The sequence below is a fragment of the Silene latifolia genome, unplaced genomic scaffold (genome assembly GCF_048544455.1).
Source record: "Silene latifolia isolate original U9 population unplaced genomic scaffold, ASM4854445v1 scaffold_112, whole genome shotgun sequence".
NCBI classification, from domain to species: Eukaryota; Viridiplantae; Streptophyta; class Magnoliopsida; order Caryophyllales; family Caryophyllaceae; genus Silene; species Silene latifolia.
The window spans coordinates 1,922,071-1,939,888 of record NW_027413126.1 but is presented as its reverse complement, the minus strand read 5'-3'; the positions used below and the strand labels follow the sequence as shown (position 1 = coordinate 1,939,888).

At 37.6% G+C, this 17,818-nt stretch overlaps 2 protein-coding genes across 2 annotated transcripts; both read right to left on the bottom strand.

Annotated features, from left to right (window-relative positions):
• Positions 1-149: 149 nt before the first annotated feature.
• Positions 150-11,207, bottom strand: LOC141637470 (uncharacterized). Its single transcript, XM_074446945.1, has 5 exons — positions 11,040-11,207; positions 6,192-6,383; positions 2,439-2,489; positions 532-596; positions 150-411 (listed from the first exon to the last, which is right to left on the bottom strand). The coding sequence occupies exons 1-5, from the start codon at positions 11,125-11,127 to the stop codon at positions 322-324; spliced, it is 486 nt and encodes a 161-aa protein (XP_074303046.1). The 5' UTR covers positions 11,128-11,207; the 3' UTR covers positions 150-321.
• A 719-nt stretch (positions 11,208-11,926) lies between these two features.
• Positions 11,927-15,947, bottom strand: LOC141637462 (uncharacterized). Its single transcript, XM_074446939.1, has 4 exons — positions 14,673-15,947; positions 14,427-14,576; positions 12,864-13,176; positions 11,927-12,480 (listed from the first exon to the last, which is right to left on the bottom strand). The coding sequence occupies exons 1-4, from the start codon at positions 15,945-15,947 to the stop codon at positions 11,927-11,929; spliced, it is 2,292 nt and encodes a 763-aa protein (XP_074303040.1).
• Between the last annotated feature and the right edge of the window lie 1,871 nt (positions 15,948-17,818).

Genomic DNA, 17,818 nt, shown 5'->3' with positions numbered 1-17,818 from the left:
GTCACCCAATGGTTACAGGCTCGAAGTCTATTAGGTATGGACTCGGGCTAAGAATGCTCTACAAGATTTTGCTCATGGGGAGGCTTGAACCCGGGTCTCCTGGGAATTTCACCCAAATTTTAACCACTATACTCCACCCTTGCGGGCCATTTAGATATTATTTAGGCAGCTAAAGTAAGCAAACATTCGTAAAGATGTATAACGACCAAAAGTTACAACCAACAGCAAAAACCAAACCAAAATACCATAGCAAAAACGACACTACGCTGTTCTTATGATATTGGAACGTGTTTAGTCAGAATTGGCACGACACAGATAAGTTCAATACTTGGGTACTTCAACTTTGCGTTGGCTGTTATCGATAGCTTGTTGAAGTTCTGCCAAGAAGTCCATCTGCGGGGCAGACATCAACTGCAGAATAGGATAAGATGTACGTGAGTATGCGATAGCTTGTTGAAGCTTCGTTGCTGTCAGTATGTAGTGAACATTGGACAATGTCGATAGTTATAATAAAGCAGGAATAGGAGTTACCTGATGGGGGAGTCTGAAGCTTCCCCACGCTGAAGAAGCACTCTCTGTGTACATGACTTGCCGTTCTGCAACCAAGAGCTTTAAATTGTCACTGTTCGCCTTTTTGTGGTTAACTAATAGAGTATCCAAGTTTGATCTATTTTTTTCAAATATATGTGGCTGACTATGTCAATTTGTCAAGTTTAATGTATCAAAACAACCATTTACATAGGGGGCCGATAAAGCCAATCTAAAATATACATGAAAATATATAACTATTTAATTAATGCTCTTACAAAACGAGTGTCGGTGTATATTTTAGAGTGTGTTCATCATTACCCTTCATATATTAACAAACTTTTATCACGTATGTTTAAAGTTTGTCGCTTTAGATATAAGAATTGAGCACAGTAGGTGAAAAAATGTGGGAAATAATTATGACAGCAAACAATGCACAAAAAAGATAAATTCCAAAGTAGAAACTTTAAATATGGACAATGCAAAAAAATAAAACCTATAAAATACAATGTCACTCCTTGTAAATAGGGTTTCTAAATGCGTCCACACTTTATTTCTTAATAAGTGTATCCAGTGCCTTCCTTTGATATGGGCATTAAGTGATTCACTACCTGAACTGCGATCAGAAAAGATAACACCCCAGAGCAAGAAAATTTTGACCAATTGTATCAAGATTATTATAGTTTATCCAAGTCAACTGCTGTTATTTACCCCTCACTGGATAATGTTGCGGAAATAGCACAATGAGGAATATAATGTCACGAAAATACAGGAAGGCATGTTGGGTACAGCTGAAGTTCAAGGACCGAGAAAGATAATGTCATGAAAACAACCTCATCCACCCTACCGGGAAAAAAAAAATCATAACAGATCTCAGGAGGCTATGGAGCTTCACACTTTCAGGGATAAATTCCCTGCAACTCACATGACAAATTTATTACCAGCTTCTTCCTTACTGCGCCACAAATCTAGAAAGCAAGGCTCATTGATCTTAAGACTTGTTTACCTTGGATACTAGTCCACCAGTGTTGGCTGACTGTCCTTAATGCGGATGCCCCAACAAGCTTTTACAACCTTTACCCGGAGATTTCAAGCGTCTATCTCCACATTTGAGGCTTAGTTCCAAAACCTTTGTATGACCAATATAAAGAATATCATCTATAAATCTCATAACTAATAATTCATGGTATATTGCTTTTTAAACCTTGTCAACTCATCCACAGTTATGCAGACCATTTCTATCTAATATAGAACTGCTTTGTTCCCCAAGGCTACTCTGCACACTCGATCTAACTTCCTCAACATGTCCTACATGATGCCATTTCTCACGATTGTGGAACAATATATATTTTCCAAACAATTCTTCACCATCACACCCAATCCCATTAAAAGTCTAGTTGAACACTTGCAAGTTATATCTAGCATGCAAAACTAACCACCTAGATAATCCAAACCACTCAGTTTATTTCAAGATACATGAAAAGGGAGGTTTTATTCCAGCATAAACCACAACACGAGTTTTTCTGTGTAGTCTGTAGTGCCTAATCTAAAACATTAGGTCAATGTTTTACATATGCTTCGTTGCTCCTATGCTAGTATCTTGTCCACTAATTGTATTCCAAAAATTCCAAAATACATAGGTCGATGTTTTATGATGGTGTGTCGTACAAATATTTGAAAATATGGCATGGGTTAAGGATGAAGTTATGTTTGGAGACATTCCCCATTACTGAATCATATGATGAAATTTCCCTGGTGACCAATTAAAGGACACTCAAACTCCAGTACATTGAGCTATCTTTACAAATAAATGTTTGACTAAAAGGCCCAAAGCCAAATTTAGGGGACTTGAAAAATCAAAAGACCATTCGGACTTAAAAAGACTAAAGATAACGATGATTAGAACCCACCAGTTAAATCAATTGTTGGATCATCATAGCAATGGATAGCTGCTTTCCAACCTGCATCACAAAACAACAGCCTAAGAGAATCACAATAGCTAATTCAGGAGAACATGCTTAAAATATGCTACATATAAGCTGGCTAGGACATTCTGAATGCATATTAATTATTCTCTCCCTGAGAAGAGGCAAACAAGTACCAGTTACAACATTGGACAAACGTGTTACAGTAGTTCATCCCCAACCCTAACAATACTGGTTAACAGCGACAACAAAATCAACAATAAAGGTCTCATTCCAGATTATTTGGATCAACTAACATGAATTGTCATAGTAACTGTCAATATGAGGGTGAGAATGGGCAGAACTCAGGAAGAGAAAGCAGATATTGAAACGAAACAAGGTAGGCGGGAAAAAAAGAACAAAGGTAACAGAAACTAGAAGGAAAGACAAAATGAGAGGAAAATAGTATGTACTAGCTTGGTTTTGATTACAAACATGGGGTTCGCACACTCCCACACCCTTGCATATTTTAGGATAAAACATAGAAAGGAAAATTTAGGTGAAACCAATTCAGCAAAGTACCGAAAAAAAATATGCAGGTTGGAGGCTTATAGTCACATAATGAAAGAGAGTAAGCTAAGACAGTTGTGATGGATTAATTTAACAAGTGTTGACGTGTTGTTACCAAGACATAGTATAATTCATAAAAAGAAATATCAAACTTAGCTACCTACCTTTTTTTTATCAAGGACGTAATTGAGTTCCAAAATCACTCAATCTCGACAAAATAAGACGTTCAACTACAAAGTTAAGCATAAATGTGATCCGATTTAAAATGGTTCATACTTACAACCTTTACTTGAAAATGGTATAAAGGGAGTCTCTAGCGAGACAACAAAAATTAAACAAAAAAAATTAAACAATCATTACCCATTTTTCTTTAAGTTCAGCTCCGATAAGTTCAGTTAATCTTCTATAAGTTTAGTTTAGAAAAGTTTGCTCCTATAAGTTCAGTTTAGAAAAGTTCAGTTCCTATAAGTTCAGTTCAGAAAAGTTCAACTCCTATAAGTTCAGTTCAGCTTCTATAAGTTCAGTTTAGAAAAGTTCAGCTTATAAGTACTGATCATTAAAGCTCAGAAAAATTAAGTCCAAAAGAACGGGGCCTAACATTGATTTTTCACTTGGAGGGAATCATGAGCATGACGAGCAAAGGGCATGCATCATTTGATCACCACTTGGCAAAACAGAAGGAAGCATGAGAGTGTCATGGGCCATGCACCAAGCAAAACGTTATAGCAGAAGCAACAGCGTGTTGTCCTTACTCCTTTAATGGATCTAGGTGACAATTTTAATGGGTCCAATGCATGTTTACATGTGTGATGGCTCGCTACACATTCCTTATAGGATGACCGACCTTTTGTGTGGAAAGTTGCAGACTTGCAGCCAACAAATTTATGAGGCAGTACATGGTGTAGCAAAAGTGACAGCTTGTTGTCCGCACACCTTTTCCCTTCTATACAGCAATACGGCGATGCATCAAGCAAAAGTATTAACTCTTTCTTCTGCTCCAAGCATTAAAATCAGGCTCTTAATGAATTTACTTCTCTTTCCCTTTTTTAAAGTTAACCGTTAGATGTATATACTGGAATCAATGATTGGATAATACTTGAGATTGGATTATGAGAGCTGCACTTGCAATCCTTCTATATGAAAGAAGAGTTTCCTAATGTAATTTAGATTTAAATGAATGAAAAACCCTGAGAATCCATCTCACCTTGCTTTGTCCAATATAATAGGCCTGCGGATGCTCTTGCTCTCATTAAGTTTTTATGGTTTCACCTTGGTGGTGGCTTTAATCCTTACTTATCCCATACTTTCTGAATTTCTTATGAACATCAAGCCAAAGAATTGTCACACAGAACAAGTTCCTCTAGTTTTCAAATTTTAAGCTCAATTAGTTCAAATAGTTTTGAGTTTCTGATTTATTACTTGTGAGATAGAATTAGATCATTTATCTTCCAGTATTTTTAGTTTTTAGGGCTTGTTTAGGACGAAGGTAACTGTTACAGTGATAGAGCTGAAGTGAACATGAAGATAAAGGAGACTAGTAGTAATGGAAGCGGGAAATAACGAAGATAGGGTACTTTCCCAAGAGGAGGAGGGGGGGCACATTCATCCTTGGGTAAAGCACTACGTATATTGGGTTAATAGCAGCTCCACCCCCCCTAACCCAACCACCCCCTCCTTCGACTGTCCACGACCACCAATAACCACCAATCTCCTCTTCTTGTTTTAAGCTCTACTATTACATAATAGTTACCCCCATCCCAAGCGAGCCCTTCATGTTGACTTTCATCCCAAAAGGTAATATGAACTATTAACTTATCCTCCATCAGTTTTTTGCTCCACCTATCTTGTTTACCTTCCACCTAGGTGACGATGCAAAACAGACATACTGTAGAATTTTGTATATTTGTAGTGAGTTTTAAGATCATAGTAAGCTGCCTTCCAGCCTCTTCAAACTATAAGAGTACAAGGATCTGATTTGAGTTCAGCGGAATATTATGCAGTCAAAAATACAACAGCTTCCTTTGGTACTGAACTAAAACATCATGAATAGGTTGAGTCACTCAACAAAGCTCCTTTAAGGATACATCAGATCTAGCTATGACCAAAAATGGTTTTCCTGATAAATAGGTGAGAGAAACCAGAGTACATGAGAAATGCATTGGGTTAACATGAGGGCACAAGTGTTACACCATGTGATGGTCACTTTCTAAGTAAGGGCAACAAGGTTCCCTTAATCAGTTGAAGTAAATTTCAGACATGGCCCTAGTTCATGCACAGAATATGATGAACAGGTGTCACTGAATCAGACATAGCCCTATTTCAGACCTAGATTTTGAGAAAAGCAAGTCCTTTCTTATGAATTCCAAATTTTATACCATTAACAGCCATAAAAATACAAAATGAGATTTCAAAACCTCATACTCTCTATGTTTTATGATTAATGATGCATGTCAAAAAGGCTCAGATTTGGTCTTGGGATTTACTCTGGAAGTATAACAAAAGGCATGAATCTCATCATATGGCTCGACTGTTTGACAAGTAAATCCCAAGATGCATCCTATGAGATAAATTTCAACCATATACATTTTTATAGGTTGTGAATAGCAAAGCGCGATGATGTACTTGCTTCCGATGTGCAATGTGGTTTCCACTTTATTATATTTAGCCAATAGAATTATACTCCCTCCTAGTCTAGATAACTCTCCCTATTCATGGGTGGCACTAAGGGTGTGAATTAAATAAGCTAAAGTATTGTGGTAGGGTGAGGTAATTGGAGAGAGGGAAGATATTGTGGGGTGGGGTGATTAAAATAAGTATTGTTGTGAGGTGAGGTGATTAAAATAAGATAAATATGGGTATTGTTGTGGGGTGAGGTGATTAAAATAAGTATAAAACTTTACTAAATAGAGAAAGAGGGAAGGTATTGTGAATAGATGAAAAAGGAAAGGGGAAGGGTTATTTAGAATAGGAGGGAGTATGTGTGATCAAAAGCTTCACTATCTCGATTTTCATTTTTACTCACACTCACACACACACACACTTACACTTTTATATCCCTAAAGTTCTTCTGGTGTTAACTTTAGAAGGCTAAGGGATGTGCAAAGACGCAATGAGTACGACTGTCGGAAAATGTAAATAAATATGGCCTCAGAGAGTCACAGTAATCGCATGAGCAAGTAAACCACATACGTTGATGCAAAAGCTGGGAAGCTTCACTTGCACAACAGCCATTTAAGGCTATCAAACGAGGATGAAAACTTTCATATGCAGATTTATTGCTTCCACCATCAGAACTATCTATACTCGGGGCTCTTCGGAAACCAGTCCCTAAATTTGTTTCTCCATCACTGGAATGCAAATTGCTTGCTCTTTCTGATTCATCTACAAAGATTTAACAGCATTAACATGACAAGGCACTTATCCCTCAGCAACATAAATGAATCTTCCAAGAAAGTTAAATGTGCCTTCCAGAAATAAATGACTGTAACATCATGAACAATGGTCTAATTACATACTCCACCCATTTAAATTGTCCTGATTTGCCTTTTATGATCAGAACTCAAGCAATGTCGAATTTGACCGTTATTTTCTTATAATATACAACACTTGCCACTTTTTACAAATGCCTATGAATATAATTGATCTGATAAATCAAATGCGACAAATTTACATTGTATCTGTACATATATTCGCAAAAATTAATGGACGAAGTTAAAATTGGTTGGCCATCAAAGTAAACCAAGGACAATAGATTTGGGATGGATGTCATATTAACTACTCCGACTTTTAAATCGCAGAATAATCGCGATTTTGTAACCGCTCATTGTCATCTCTTTCTCCCTTTAAAAAGCAAATCCTAATCCCAAAATCATCAATTAGAGCTCCCATTTAGTAGTTTTGGTGGTGGTAGACCCCAAAATAAATTAGTTTTTTAATATTTAGTAATTCTACAGGTTAAAGAACTCTTATTAGGAGTATGTGAAAGATCAAGGCTATGGGAATAAATATGTGAAAACAAGAGACATCCTTTTTATATGGCAGACCCAAAGACCCCCTCGTCAAAGCTGTATAAATAACACAACGGTATATAAAGGGTATGCAAAAACATCAAATTCTACAAATAGTGATCTTTGTTTTAGGAAGGATACTTATCGGACTTTTACAAAAGAGTATTCCATTAACTTTAGAGTATTTTAAAGTTTTAAAGTTGCTATGACTTATTTAACGAATTGATATTTCACTAAAAAAAAATACTTCTACCCTCAACATCCTAATTAAGATCAAGGGGTCCGTTAAGAGAGAAAAAAGGATAACATTTAGGTTGAGGGGAAGGCGAAAAATATAAAATTTCGAAAGAAAAAACTTATATACATAGATTTGTTATGGAAAAAAACTTTCATAAACTTTCATTTTTTTTTTCTGTTAGAATTTGGGCAGCAGAAGTATCGTGGACCGAAAAGTCACCAACTAGATCATTTATATAAATTGGAGTGATACATTATTATAATTGTGGGGGGAGGATATAAGAGTACTACTCACATATGGGGAGACCTTGAAGCTGTGAATGAGAGCACAAGCCTACACAATATAACACATTGTACACAAGCCTACTTAAACAACTTACATGACTTTAAACATCCTTAACTATTAATGTATATGCTCCTATAACCCCCTCTCAGTTTAATGACATTTAACATGGATTATGATAACAATATAAACTTAATGTAACTTAAAGAAGTTAAGTTCACAATTAAGTGTCAAATTCCAACATTTTCAAAAAAGTCATTTATAAATGAAGAAAAATCCAGTCAAAGTACCGCTTCAAAGACCACCCAAAAACAAGTGTAACCTGAGTAAGGATCCTCTCCATTTCCTTTCCTCAAAAGAAATGGAGGTCCATTACCTTTTAATGGTACGGATCTAATTCTAGATAGATCGGGTGGTTGTAAAGACACTTGAGTAGAAAAAGGTAAATGAATGAAATGAGATATATAATATAATATGGGTGTATTAAAGAGGAAATGGGGAGAAAGAAATGGAGAGGATCCATATCGGTGTAACCTTTGGTCTAGATAGGAGGAAGCATGTAATAGGGAAAATTAACATGAATATTCTGAATTATGAATGACCTTCTCATATTAATCCAAACTAATTTTTAACTCATAATAGACCCAAGGTATCAAACCTTCTTCTCAAAACACTTTAAGGCCATTAATAGACCCTCAATTCTATTAAATGTCGGAGAGAAGAATATGAGGGGGTGATCGTTTTGAAGAGAGTAAATTAACTAGTTGTATTATATCGTTTTTTTCATAAATAAACAAGAAGCTAAAATCTAACTTTGTCTATTTTGAGAAGACGAGGCCAATAGTTGAGCTTATTCCAAGTTAAAATGTAGTATATGGATTAATAATAAAAAAATTTGGTTAATTAGTGTTACTTAGCAAATTAATTAGGTAATTAGCGTTCAATTGAAACTATTTACGTTTATGGTGTCCACGTCATCACTTTTTCTTTTTTTTACCAGACTTTCAACAAAGCCGCTAATGTTCTTAGCGGCTTTACCAATTCTTAATCCAAAATTCAGACTAACCATATCCAGTAGCTATTGGAGTGCCTAAATTCGTGTTATTCATATAAGCCGCTAAGAATTATAGTGGCTTTGCCATGTTTTTTTTTAAAAAAAAAAGAACGCAGTAAGCCGCTGAAGTTCTTAGCGGCTTTGACTGTCGATTTGAATAAAAAAAGCTTGCACAATCCATGGACTCAAAGAATTGCAAAAAACACACGCAAAGCCGTTGATGTTCTTAGCGGCTTTGTATAATTTTCACTAAAAAAAAAAGGAAAGCAGCAAAGCCGCTGAAGTTCTTAGCGGCTTGCTCTAGTTTATCACTAGACATTCAGCTTCCACAATCCAGTAGCTACTGGACTCAAAAATTGCAATAAACACAGGCAAAGCCGCTGATGTTCTTAGCGGCTTTGTCTAATTTTCACTAAAAAAAAGGAAAGAAATTTGATAGATTTTGGGTGAGAAATTGGGTTTTTCGACTTATTAGGGTTTCGGGGAACAATTGGGGATTTTTGTGTTCAATTGAATGAATGAGAGATTCCCGTGTTTTTTTTTTTTATATAAGCACATAAGCCGCTATACTTCTTAGAGGCTTTCTGTGTTCATTTTTTTAAAAAAAAAATTGACGAAGTCGCTAAGAATATCAGCGGCTTTGTCTGTTATTTCCGCAATTTTTGAGTCCAGTAGCCACTGAACTTTGGAAGATGAATGTCTAGTAAAAAAGAAGGAAAGCCGCTAAGAAGATTAGCGGCTTTGTTGAAAATCTTGGAAAAAAAAAAGAGTGATGACGTGAACACCATAAACGCAAATAGTTTCAATTCAACACTAATTACCTAATTACTTTGCTTAATAACGCTAATTAACCAAAAAATTCTTAATAATAGCAAGTTTCTCTTGTGACAAACTTGCGACGGGTCAAATACTACCCATGTGGGTAGATAAGACAAAACATAATGCTATTCCTTAGGCACTATGTTTTTGTCTTATCTACCCACGTGGGTAGTATCTGACTCGTATTAAGTTTGTGACGGATATGCCCGTCACAAATGAGAATTTGTGATGGATTAATATGAGAAAGTCGTCCATAGTTAGGATTATTGTTGTTAATTATTCTTATTTAATATTGTAGTTCCATAGTTTTACAACAACTCGTTATAAGAATATAAGAAGTTTAATTAGAAAATTTAGGCTCGTTCTTTGGACTTAATTTCAGCTCATTTCGGTCAAGTTCAGCTCTATTATGTTCAATTTAGTTCAGATTTATTCAGTTCAGTTTAGCTCATTTCTTCGCAAATTAACCCTTATTCCAGCTCCGTTCAGCTCCATTAAGTTCAGTTGAGCGCAGTTCTTCTCTTTTTAGCCGAAAAGAACAGCTTAGTCATCAAAGAATGAAACCTTTCCCCATATTTTAACCTCCAAATCCAACCAGCCGAACAAGGCCTCAATTTAAGTTGGATAACCATTAATCACTATACAATAAAGAAACGTCATTGCTCTTTCAAGTACGCATTTTACTTAATCATGCACAACATTTCCAATTTTACCCCTCTTATTTACATCCTTTCTTCTCCTTTCTCTCTCTCTCTCCTCAATAATATTTTTCCAAGACGACCGATCGATCCCAGTCCAGCCACTCACTCTCTCGCAGGACAATCCCACCTAAACGCCTAGCCTCCACCTGAAATCGATTGGGCATACTCGACCTGTTTTTACCTAATCGTTTGGTTCATGTGCCTTGTGTCGAATTTTGGAAGCGACGCTACCGGAGAAGCTTCGAGGGTTTCACGGAAGTAATAATGTGATTCATTTTGCCTGCATATAAAGAACGCATATGTGTATTTGCCAATTACAATGATTATTTGCCTAACATAATACTATAAAAAATCAAGGATTATAATCACTTATTGATTAGATATAATTATTGTTTTATTGATTGACTATGTAAAACAATTTATCCGGGATGAGCCCAGATTACTGTCTTTAATTTTCGTGTGAGTAGGGTTGGGGGTGCAACTCGTCGTCGGCAGTTTTAGGGTACTCCGTTGGCGGGGTTGTCGGATGTAGTATGGTGGTCCGGCGCCGAGACCGGAAGCAGTGCGTTTGGAATCTGGATGAAGAGGGTAACCTAGCTAATGGGAGAGAATTCTTTGTATGGTAAAAGGGTAGGACATGGAAATTTTATGAAAAAGTGTCCATGATTAAGTAAAATGTGTACTTGAATGAGCAATACCCTAAAGAAATACTCAAAAATTTGGTAATAAGTTCAGTCGAAAAGTGAGAGAATTGAACTAAGGCTAACAACCCATTAAATTGGTTGATTAATAATAAAGGATTATATTCAAGGAAAGCAAAGATTCGGCAATAACATTCAAGTAACATGTCGACGTAATTGCCAACAAAATCTATTCATTCACAGATTTATTACGGAGTATAATTTTAAAAAAATAAAAAGGAATGAGAAAGTATACCAGTAGATTTGCGGCGGTTGAGACCGCGATTCCTTTGATTGGGAGGAGCATAGCGTTTCACGGAGGAATCCATTGGGTTTTCCAGCATTGTTACTGCCCAACTGTTTCGTCCCCCTTCCCTCCTATTAACAGGACGAAATGCAAAGAAAGAGAGTGAAAGATTGCTTTTTATTATGGGTTTTTCCAACTTGTTCCCTAAGGGCACACATTAATAACCTAAATATGATAACATTTGCAAGAAATTCTTATCAAATATTCAAGTATAAACTCATTTTTACCATAATTAGTGAGAATCTCTTGCAAATGTTACCATATTTAAGTTATTATTGTGTGCCTTAGGGCACACGTTAGAAAAACCATTTTATTATTATTGATCAGAAGTATGCAACTAATACAGCTATATATAGTATACATTGGTAGCTAAATACATGCTAACAAATAGCTATATACAAGGAAGAAAATTAGCATAATTGACCAGGCTAATTTCATCATGAAAGGCAAAGTAAATATCACAAAGAATCCGCAAAATATTCCTCAATTTATTCGATATATTGTTACTCTAATACTCCCCCTTAAGTTGGACCACTTGGTAGACCAAATCCCAACTTGCGCTGTAAATGATCAAACGCTTCACACCCGAGCGCTTTGGTAAAGAGATCTGTTATTTGTTCTTTGCTGCGGACATTGGAAGTTCGAATGTTGTTTGTGACCAAATGTTATCGAACAAAATGACAATCAATCTCTATATGTTTCGTTCGATCATGGAATACCGGGTTTTTGGCAATATGAATAGCGGCTTGATTATCACAAAACAAATTCATAGGTTGTAAGTGAAAAACACCCAACGAGCCAAGAAAGGCTTTCAACCAAATTAATTCACTAACCGTTCATGCCATGGCTCTATATTCGGCTTCCGCCGTTGATTTTGCTACGGTAGCTTGTTTCTTCGCCCGCCAAGATATGGGTGACCCACCAAGTGCCACAAAATAACCACTTAATGATTTCCGTGTCAAAAGACAACTGGCGTAATCCGAGTCACAGTAGCCGTTAAGCTGTAAATTGCCGTTTTTACGAAGCACAATCCCTTTGCTGGGATTCATTTTAATATATCGTACCACCCGTAACGCTGCATCCCAATGTTCCTTGCGAGCTTCATTAACAAATTGAGAAAGAATGTGCACGGCGTAAACCAAATCAGGCCGCGTTATGGTGAGATAAATTAATCTGACGACAAGACGCCTGTACTTCATAATGTCGTGCAGCACATCTCCTGTTGCCAAGGCGTGTTTATGGTGTTGCTGCATTGGAATATGTACAGGTTTCGCACCTTCTAAATCGGTTTCTTCAATGATCCCCAAGGCATAGTTCCGTTGATTGAGGAACAAGCCTTTTGAACTATGTGCAACCTCAATACCCAAGAAGTATTTGAGTTTGCCTAAATCTTTAATACCAAAGTTTTTGTCAAGGAATTACTTAAATGGACCACAAGCATTGTTATCATTACTCACCACGATCATATCGTCTACATATACTAGAACACCAATGAATACGCCATTTCTAATATATGTAAATAACGAATAGTCTGCTAATGATTGGACAAAACCGTACCTTTCCAATGACGATGTTAACTTAGCAAACCAATTCCGTGAAGCTTGTTTGAGTCCATAAAGTGACTTAAGTAATTTGCAAACTCTGTTTTCTCCTTTTTCGAAACCTGGAGGTATCTTCATGTACACTTCTTCGTGCAAATCTCCGTGTAAAAACGCATTATTAACATCCAATTGCTCAATGGTCCATCCCTTAATAACCACCGCGACTGCCAACATACACCGACACTTGTCATTTTGGCCACCAGTGCATAAGTCTCATGATAATCGATTCCTTTTATTTGTGTGAATCCTTGTGCTACAAGGCGTGCCTTGTATCTCTCCACGGTCCCATCGGCTTTGTACTTGATATTGTATATCCACCGGCATCCAATGGGCTTCTTTCCTGGTGGTAAAGAGACAATTTCCCAAGTCCCATTCCGTTCCAAAGCATCAATCTCTTTATACATAGCTTCTTGCCATTTCGGATGGCCTGCTGCTTCTCGATAATTTTTGGGCTCTCGTGTCTCATCAATGGCAGCCAAGAAGCTCTGTGGGAGGAAGAAAAACAATTGGTAATAACGTAATTGACTATGGGATAGTGAGTACCTGACTTCGTGGACTTCGATTGGACTTGATGAGCATTAGAAACAGGTTTGATTACTCTCGTCGATTTGCAAATGTAATCTTTCCGCCACACGGGTTCGAATTTCTCCCGTGCTCCTCGGCCCAACCTCTCTGCTTCCACCTGATGAGATTCTTCTACCCCTGGCTCTACCTCCTTTGATTCATTGGATGCTGGTGTTTCAGTTTGGTCACGATTTTATTCAACTACAGACTCGTCACTCCCCCTGCTTTCTTGTGACTCTAGATTTTCAACAGCCTGTGTCTCTAATTCATAAAATAAAGAACCAAAATTTTCTTGTCCGTTTACATTTTCACGATTTTCATGGGTAGTCGTAGTTCGTAATTGTGCAAAAGGAAATTCATTTTCAAAGAATTTGACATCTCGTGAAACGAACATCCGCTTTTCCGTGAGGTCATATACTTTCCACCCTTTTTTGCTGTGAGGGTATCCTAGAAAAACGCATCTTTTCCCCCGTTCCCCAAACTTATCCCGAGGCCTGTCCTTGCTATGAGCGTAGCAAAGACATCCTAGAACACGAAGGTTGGTTAAATTCGGTTTTGTTCCATATAACACTTCATAAGGGGGTTTTCCTTGGAGTAAAGGTGTTGGGGTTCTATTTATTAAATAAGCTGCCGTCAAAGCACACTCCCCCCAGAAATAAAGTGGTAGGTCTCCCTCAAAGCGTAAAGCTCTCGCCTTTTCAAGTATATGTCGATGCTTTCTTTCTACCCTTCCGTTCTGCTGGGGTGTGTCGACATTACTTGTTCGAAAAATTATCCCGTTATCTTCATAAAAACATGTCATGGGCCCAGCTAACAATTCGGTTCCATTGTCGCTCTGAATGATTTTAACACTAGTGCCAAATTAATTTTTAGCCATTTGACAAAAAACTCTTAGTAATTATCCGGCTTCACTCTTTTCTTTTATGAGGTAAACCCACACTGCTCGACTATAGTCATCAACAATGGTTAAAAAATAATGAGCTCTAGACAGACTCGCAACCCGGTATTGCCCCAAGATGTCACAATGAATTAAACCGAATAAAGTAGCACACCTCTTATTATTTAATGAAAATGGGGAACGAGTTTGCTTGGCCCGACAACACGGGTCACAAGCATAAGAAGAATTCCAATGTAAATTAAAACCAACTAAAGACGAAAAATGAGACAATACATCACTTGATGAATGCCCGAGTCTTTTATGCCAAAGACGATCCTCTTTATTCAATGTCGTCTTGCACACTAAATCAACACTCCTCGGCTTGTAGTAATATACCCCGTCATAATGCTCACCCCGTCCAATCTCCGTCCTCGTAGACTGGTCCTGCACAATGCACTAGTCGGAATGAAACGTTATTAAACAATTATTTTCTTGAATGAGTTGTTTTACGGAAATCAAATAACATGTTAATGTGGGTACAAACAACACATCTTTTAGAATAAAACTCGAGTCCAATTTCACTTCTCCCTGTTCTGTTGCTTCTATCCGTCGACCGTCAGGCAATCCCACGGTGGACGGTGTCTCCTGCCAAATATTTTTAAGGCAGTCTCGCCTTCCCGTCATATGATGGAAAACGCCACTATCAATCAACCATTTAACAACAATACTGGCTTTCAAACCTGAATGTTGTTCACTACCTTTCGGGCTAGTACCCAGCAGGATACGGATCTTCTCCATCTCTTCTTTGGTGAAGGAGACATTACTCTCCTTTGGTCCTGTTGTATTACTTACGGCATGTGCCTGATGATTTGACTGCTGGTCGCGTCCTCTGCCGCGTCCTCGGCCTCCTCCTCTACGTCCGCGCCCTCGAGCCTTTACCACTTCATAACCATGCTTGTCATAGCAATCTTCTTCCACATGAAAATATTTGCCACAATAGTCGCATCGAGGCGGCGATTTTTCCTCTTCTTCTTCACTCTGTTTTTGATGTGCTGCTCTTCCCCTGCCATAAGTTCGTACTGCCATTGCTGCTTCATTTTGTTCTTTCTTATTTTTGGTAATGCTTGCGTGTCTTTCCTCCCTTAAAACTAGAGCATATGCCCTATTGAGCGTTGTGATGGGGTCTTCCATCAGTAAATTTGTACGCAGTCCACCGTATAGGTTTTTGTCCAAACCCATCAGAAACTGGTGCACCTTCTCGTCTTCTCGCTCCTTGAGTAGCATTGCTCCTTCCCCACAAGTGCACTTTGGGATCTTACTATAATTGGCCAGTTCGTCCCAAATCGTCTTTAACCTTGTGTAATACTCAACGACCGATTCACGTCCATGTTTGCAATCGTTGAGATCTCCCTTCAATTGATGCACCCGTGGAGCATTGCCAGCGGAATAACGGGCCTTGAGTTCTTCCCAAACTTCTGCCACTGTCCCTGAGAAGTCGATACTCGGATATAATTTATAATTTATTACATTCTGTAGCCATGCTTTCAACATGGCATTACATTGTCGCCAAGCCACCGACTCAAGACTGGCTTCTCCTTTGGCAGTCTCTGGTTTTTGGACCTCTCCTTCTATAAATCCCAACTTGTTCTTCACATCAAGTCCGTTCTTGACTGCGTCTGCCCACATATCGTAATTTTCGCCATCAAAAACGATTTGCGTCAGCGTAAGGTTGGGGTTGTCAGATAGATGAAGGTAGAGAGGTGACGTTACTGGAATAGACAAAGTACCAGTGGACTTTCCATCTCCTCCTGACATTTTGAGAGAAAGAAAATTGTTTATGAAAACTTATTATTTGAAAAAAAAGGTGGATCTTTAGCCTGCTCTGATACCATATTAACAGGACGAAATGCAAAGAAAGATAGTGAAAGATTGCTTTTTATTATTGTTGATCAGAAGTATGCAACTAATACAGCTATATATAGTATACATTGGTAGCTAAATACAAGGAAGGAAATCAGCATAATTGACCAGGCTAATTTCATCGTGAAAGGCAAAGTAAATATCACAAAGAATCCGCAAATATTCCTCAATATATTCGAATAATATTAGTGTGATATTATTCAATATATTGTTACTCTAATACCTCCCCACTTGTCTTACTCCACTTCTGTACTGCGGCAGTCGGTCAAATGATAAGCTAGATGTAATGAGCACTGTACTTTATTAGCCTTGGTAGATTTTCTATCTTTAAATTTTCTCTGTTACTCCGTACTTCTTAACTAGTTGGAAAAGCCGTGAATTTTCATTTATGACGGACACTTTTCGTCACAAACTTATGACCTATCAATGCTGTCATAAAATGCAAGTGGGAAAGAAAGTGGAAGAAAGCTTGTGTGTGAGACAGCACACGCTTGTGACCGTCACAAGCAAGACTTATTATTAAGATAATCTTTAAAAATTTATACAAGTCGATAAAAAAAAGTCCAGCCATATTGAATCAGTAATGAAACAAAATTTTGTGGTTGATCTCACCGATGAATTATTAGTGTTTTTAGGATAAAAACTTTGACATTCAGTACTAATCATATTAGTTGTATAGCATCAAGTGACATGTTATATTATGTAACTAGTATAGATATCGCGCGAATGCATGGTTTTTTAGATTGAGATATTAGAGAATTTAACAATTATACCACTGATTATTTAAATAGAGGTATTACCTTTTCTCTCGATATTTGTTTTCTTTGGCAAACTGATAGATCTGACGAAAGAGGGGGTGGAGAGAAAGTTGGAATTGTGGGGGCAGACTTTGGAGACTCATGGGTTTAGGCTGAGTAGGAGTAAGACTGAGTATTTGAGGTGTCAGTTCACTAAGGTGGCGGGGTTGAGATCGACAGATGCGGGGAGTATTATTTTCGATGGGAATGTGGTTGAGGGGTCAGATTTCTTCAGATATCTAGGATCTATTATTCAAAAAGATCGGGAGTTAGACGGAGATGTGGCTCACAGAATTAAAGCGGGATGGTTGAATTGGAAGAGTGCATCAGGGTTTTTATGCGACAAAGATATGCCCCAAAGATTAAAGGAAAAATTTTATCGCACAGCAATTAGGCCTGCCTTACTTTACGGTTCCGAGTGTTGGGCCGTGAAACATTGTCACATTCAAAAGATGAGTGTGGCGGAGTTGCGTATGTTGAGGTGGATGTGCGGACATATAGGGAAAGATCGATTAAGGAATGAGGTGATTAGGGAAAAGGTAAAAGTAGCGCCAATAGAGGACAAGATGATGGAAAACCGACTAAGATGGTTTGGCCATGTGAGAAGGAGACCTATGGACGCACCAGTTAGGAGACTGGAGACTTGGAGAATAGAAAAGGTCCCTAGAGGTAGAGGAAGACCGAGACAGACATGGTTGAGAGTGATAGAGCACGATATGAGATTTCTGGGGCTTAGGAAGAGTATGGTGACGGAGAGGGTACAATGGAGGGAAAGGATACATGTGGATTTTTAGTATTTGATGTTTTTCTTACATATTTAGTGTTTTTATTTAATTTAAAAAAATTAAATTATTTGTTCTTCTCTCCTTTATTACACTTTTTTTACCAACCACTTTCTTATATATTTTACTTGGTTTACTTTTAAGGCATTCCAGATCCTTAATTCTATTTCGGTTATCAAAATCGTTT

Excerpts from the sequence above, each read along its gene's own strand:
- LOC141637470 (XM_074446945.1), bottom strand. The coding sequence starts at position 11,127 with ATGCTGGAAAACCCAATGGATTCCTCCGTGAAACGCTATGCTCCTCCC. Across the intron at positions 6,384-11,039 it reads CAACCGCCGCAAATCTACTG|ATGAATCAGAAAGAGCAAGC; the intron begins GTATACTTTCTC and ends AAATCTTTGTAG. Across the intron at positions 597-2,438 it reads TCCAACAATTGATTTAACTG|AACGGCAAGTCATGTACACA; the intron begins GTGGGTTCTAAT and ends TCTTGGTTGCAG.
- LOC141637462 (XM_074446939.1), bottom strand. The coding sequence starts at position 15,947 with ATGTCAGGAGGAGATGGAAAGTCCACTGGTACTTTGTCTATTCCAGTA. Across the intron at positions 14,577-14,672 it reads TTCTAAAAGATGTGTTGTTT|GACCAGTCTACGAGGACGGA; the intron begins GTACCCACATTA and ends TGCATTGTGCAG. Across the intron at positions 13,177-14,426 it reads TCGGGCATTCATCAAGTGAT|AGCTTCTTGGCTGCCATTGA; the intron begins GTATTGTCTCAT and ends TTCCTCCCACAG.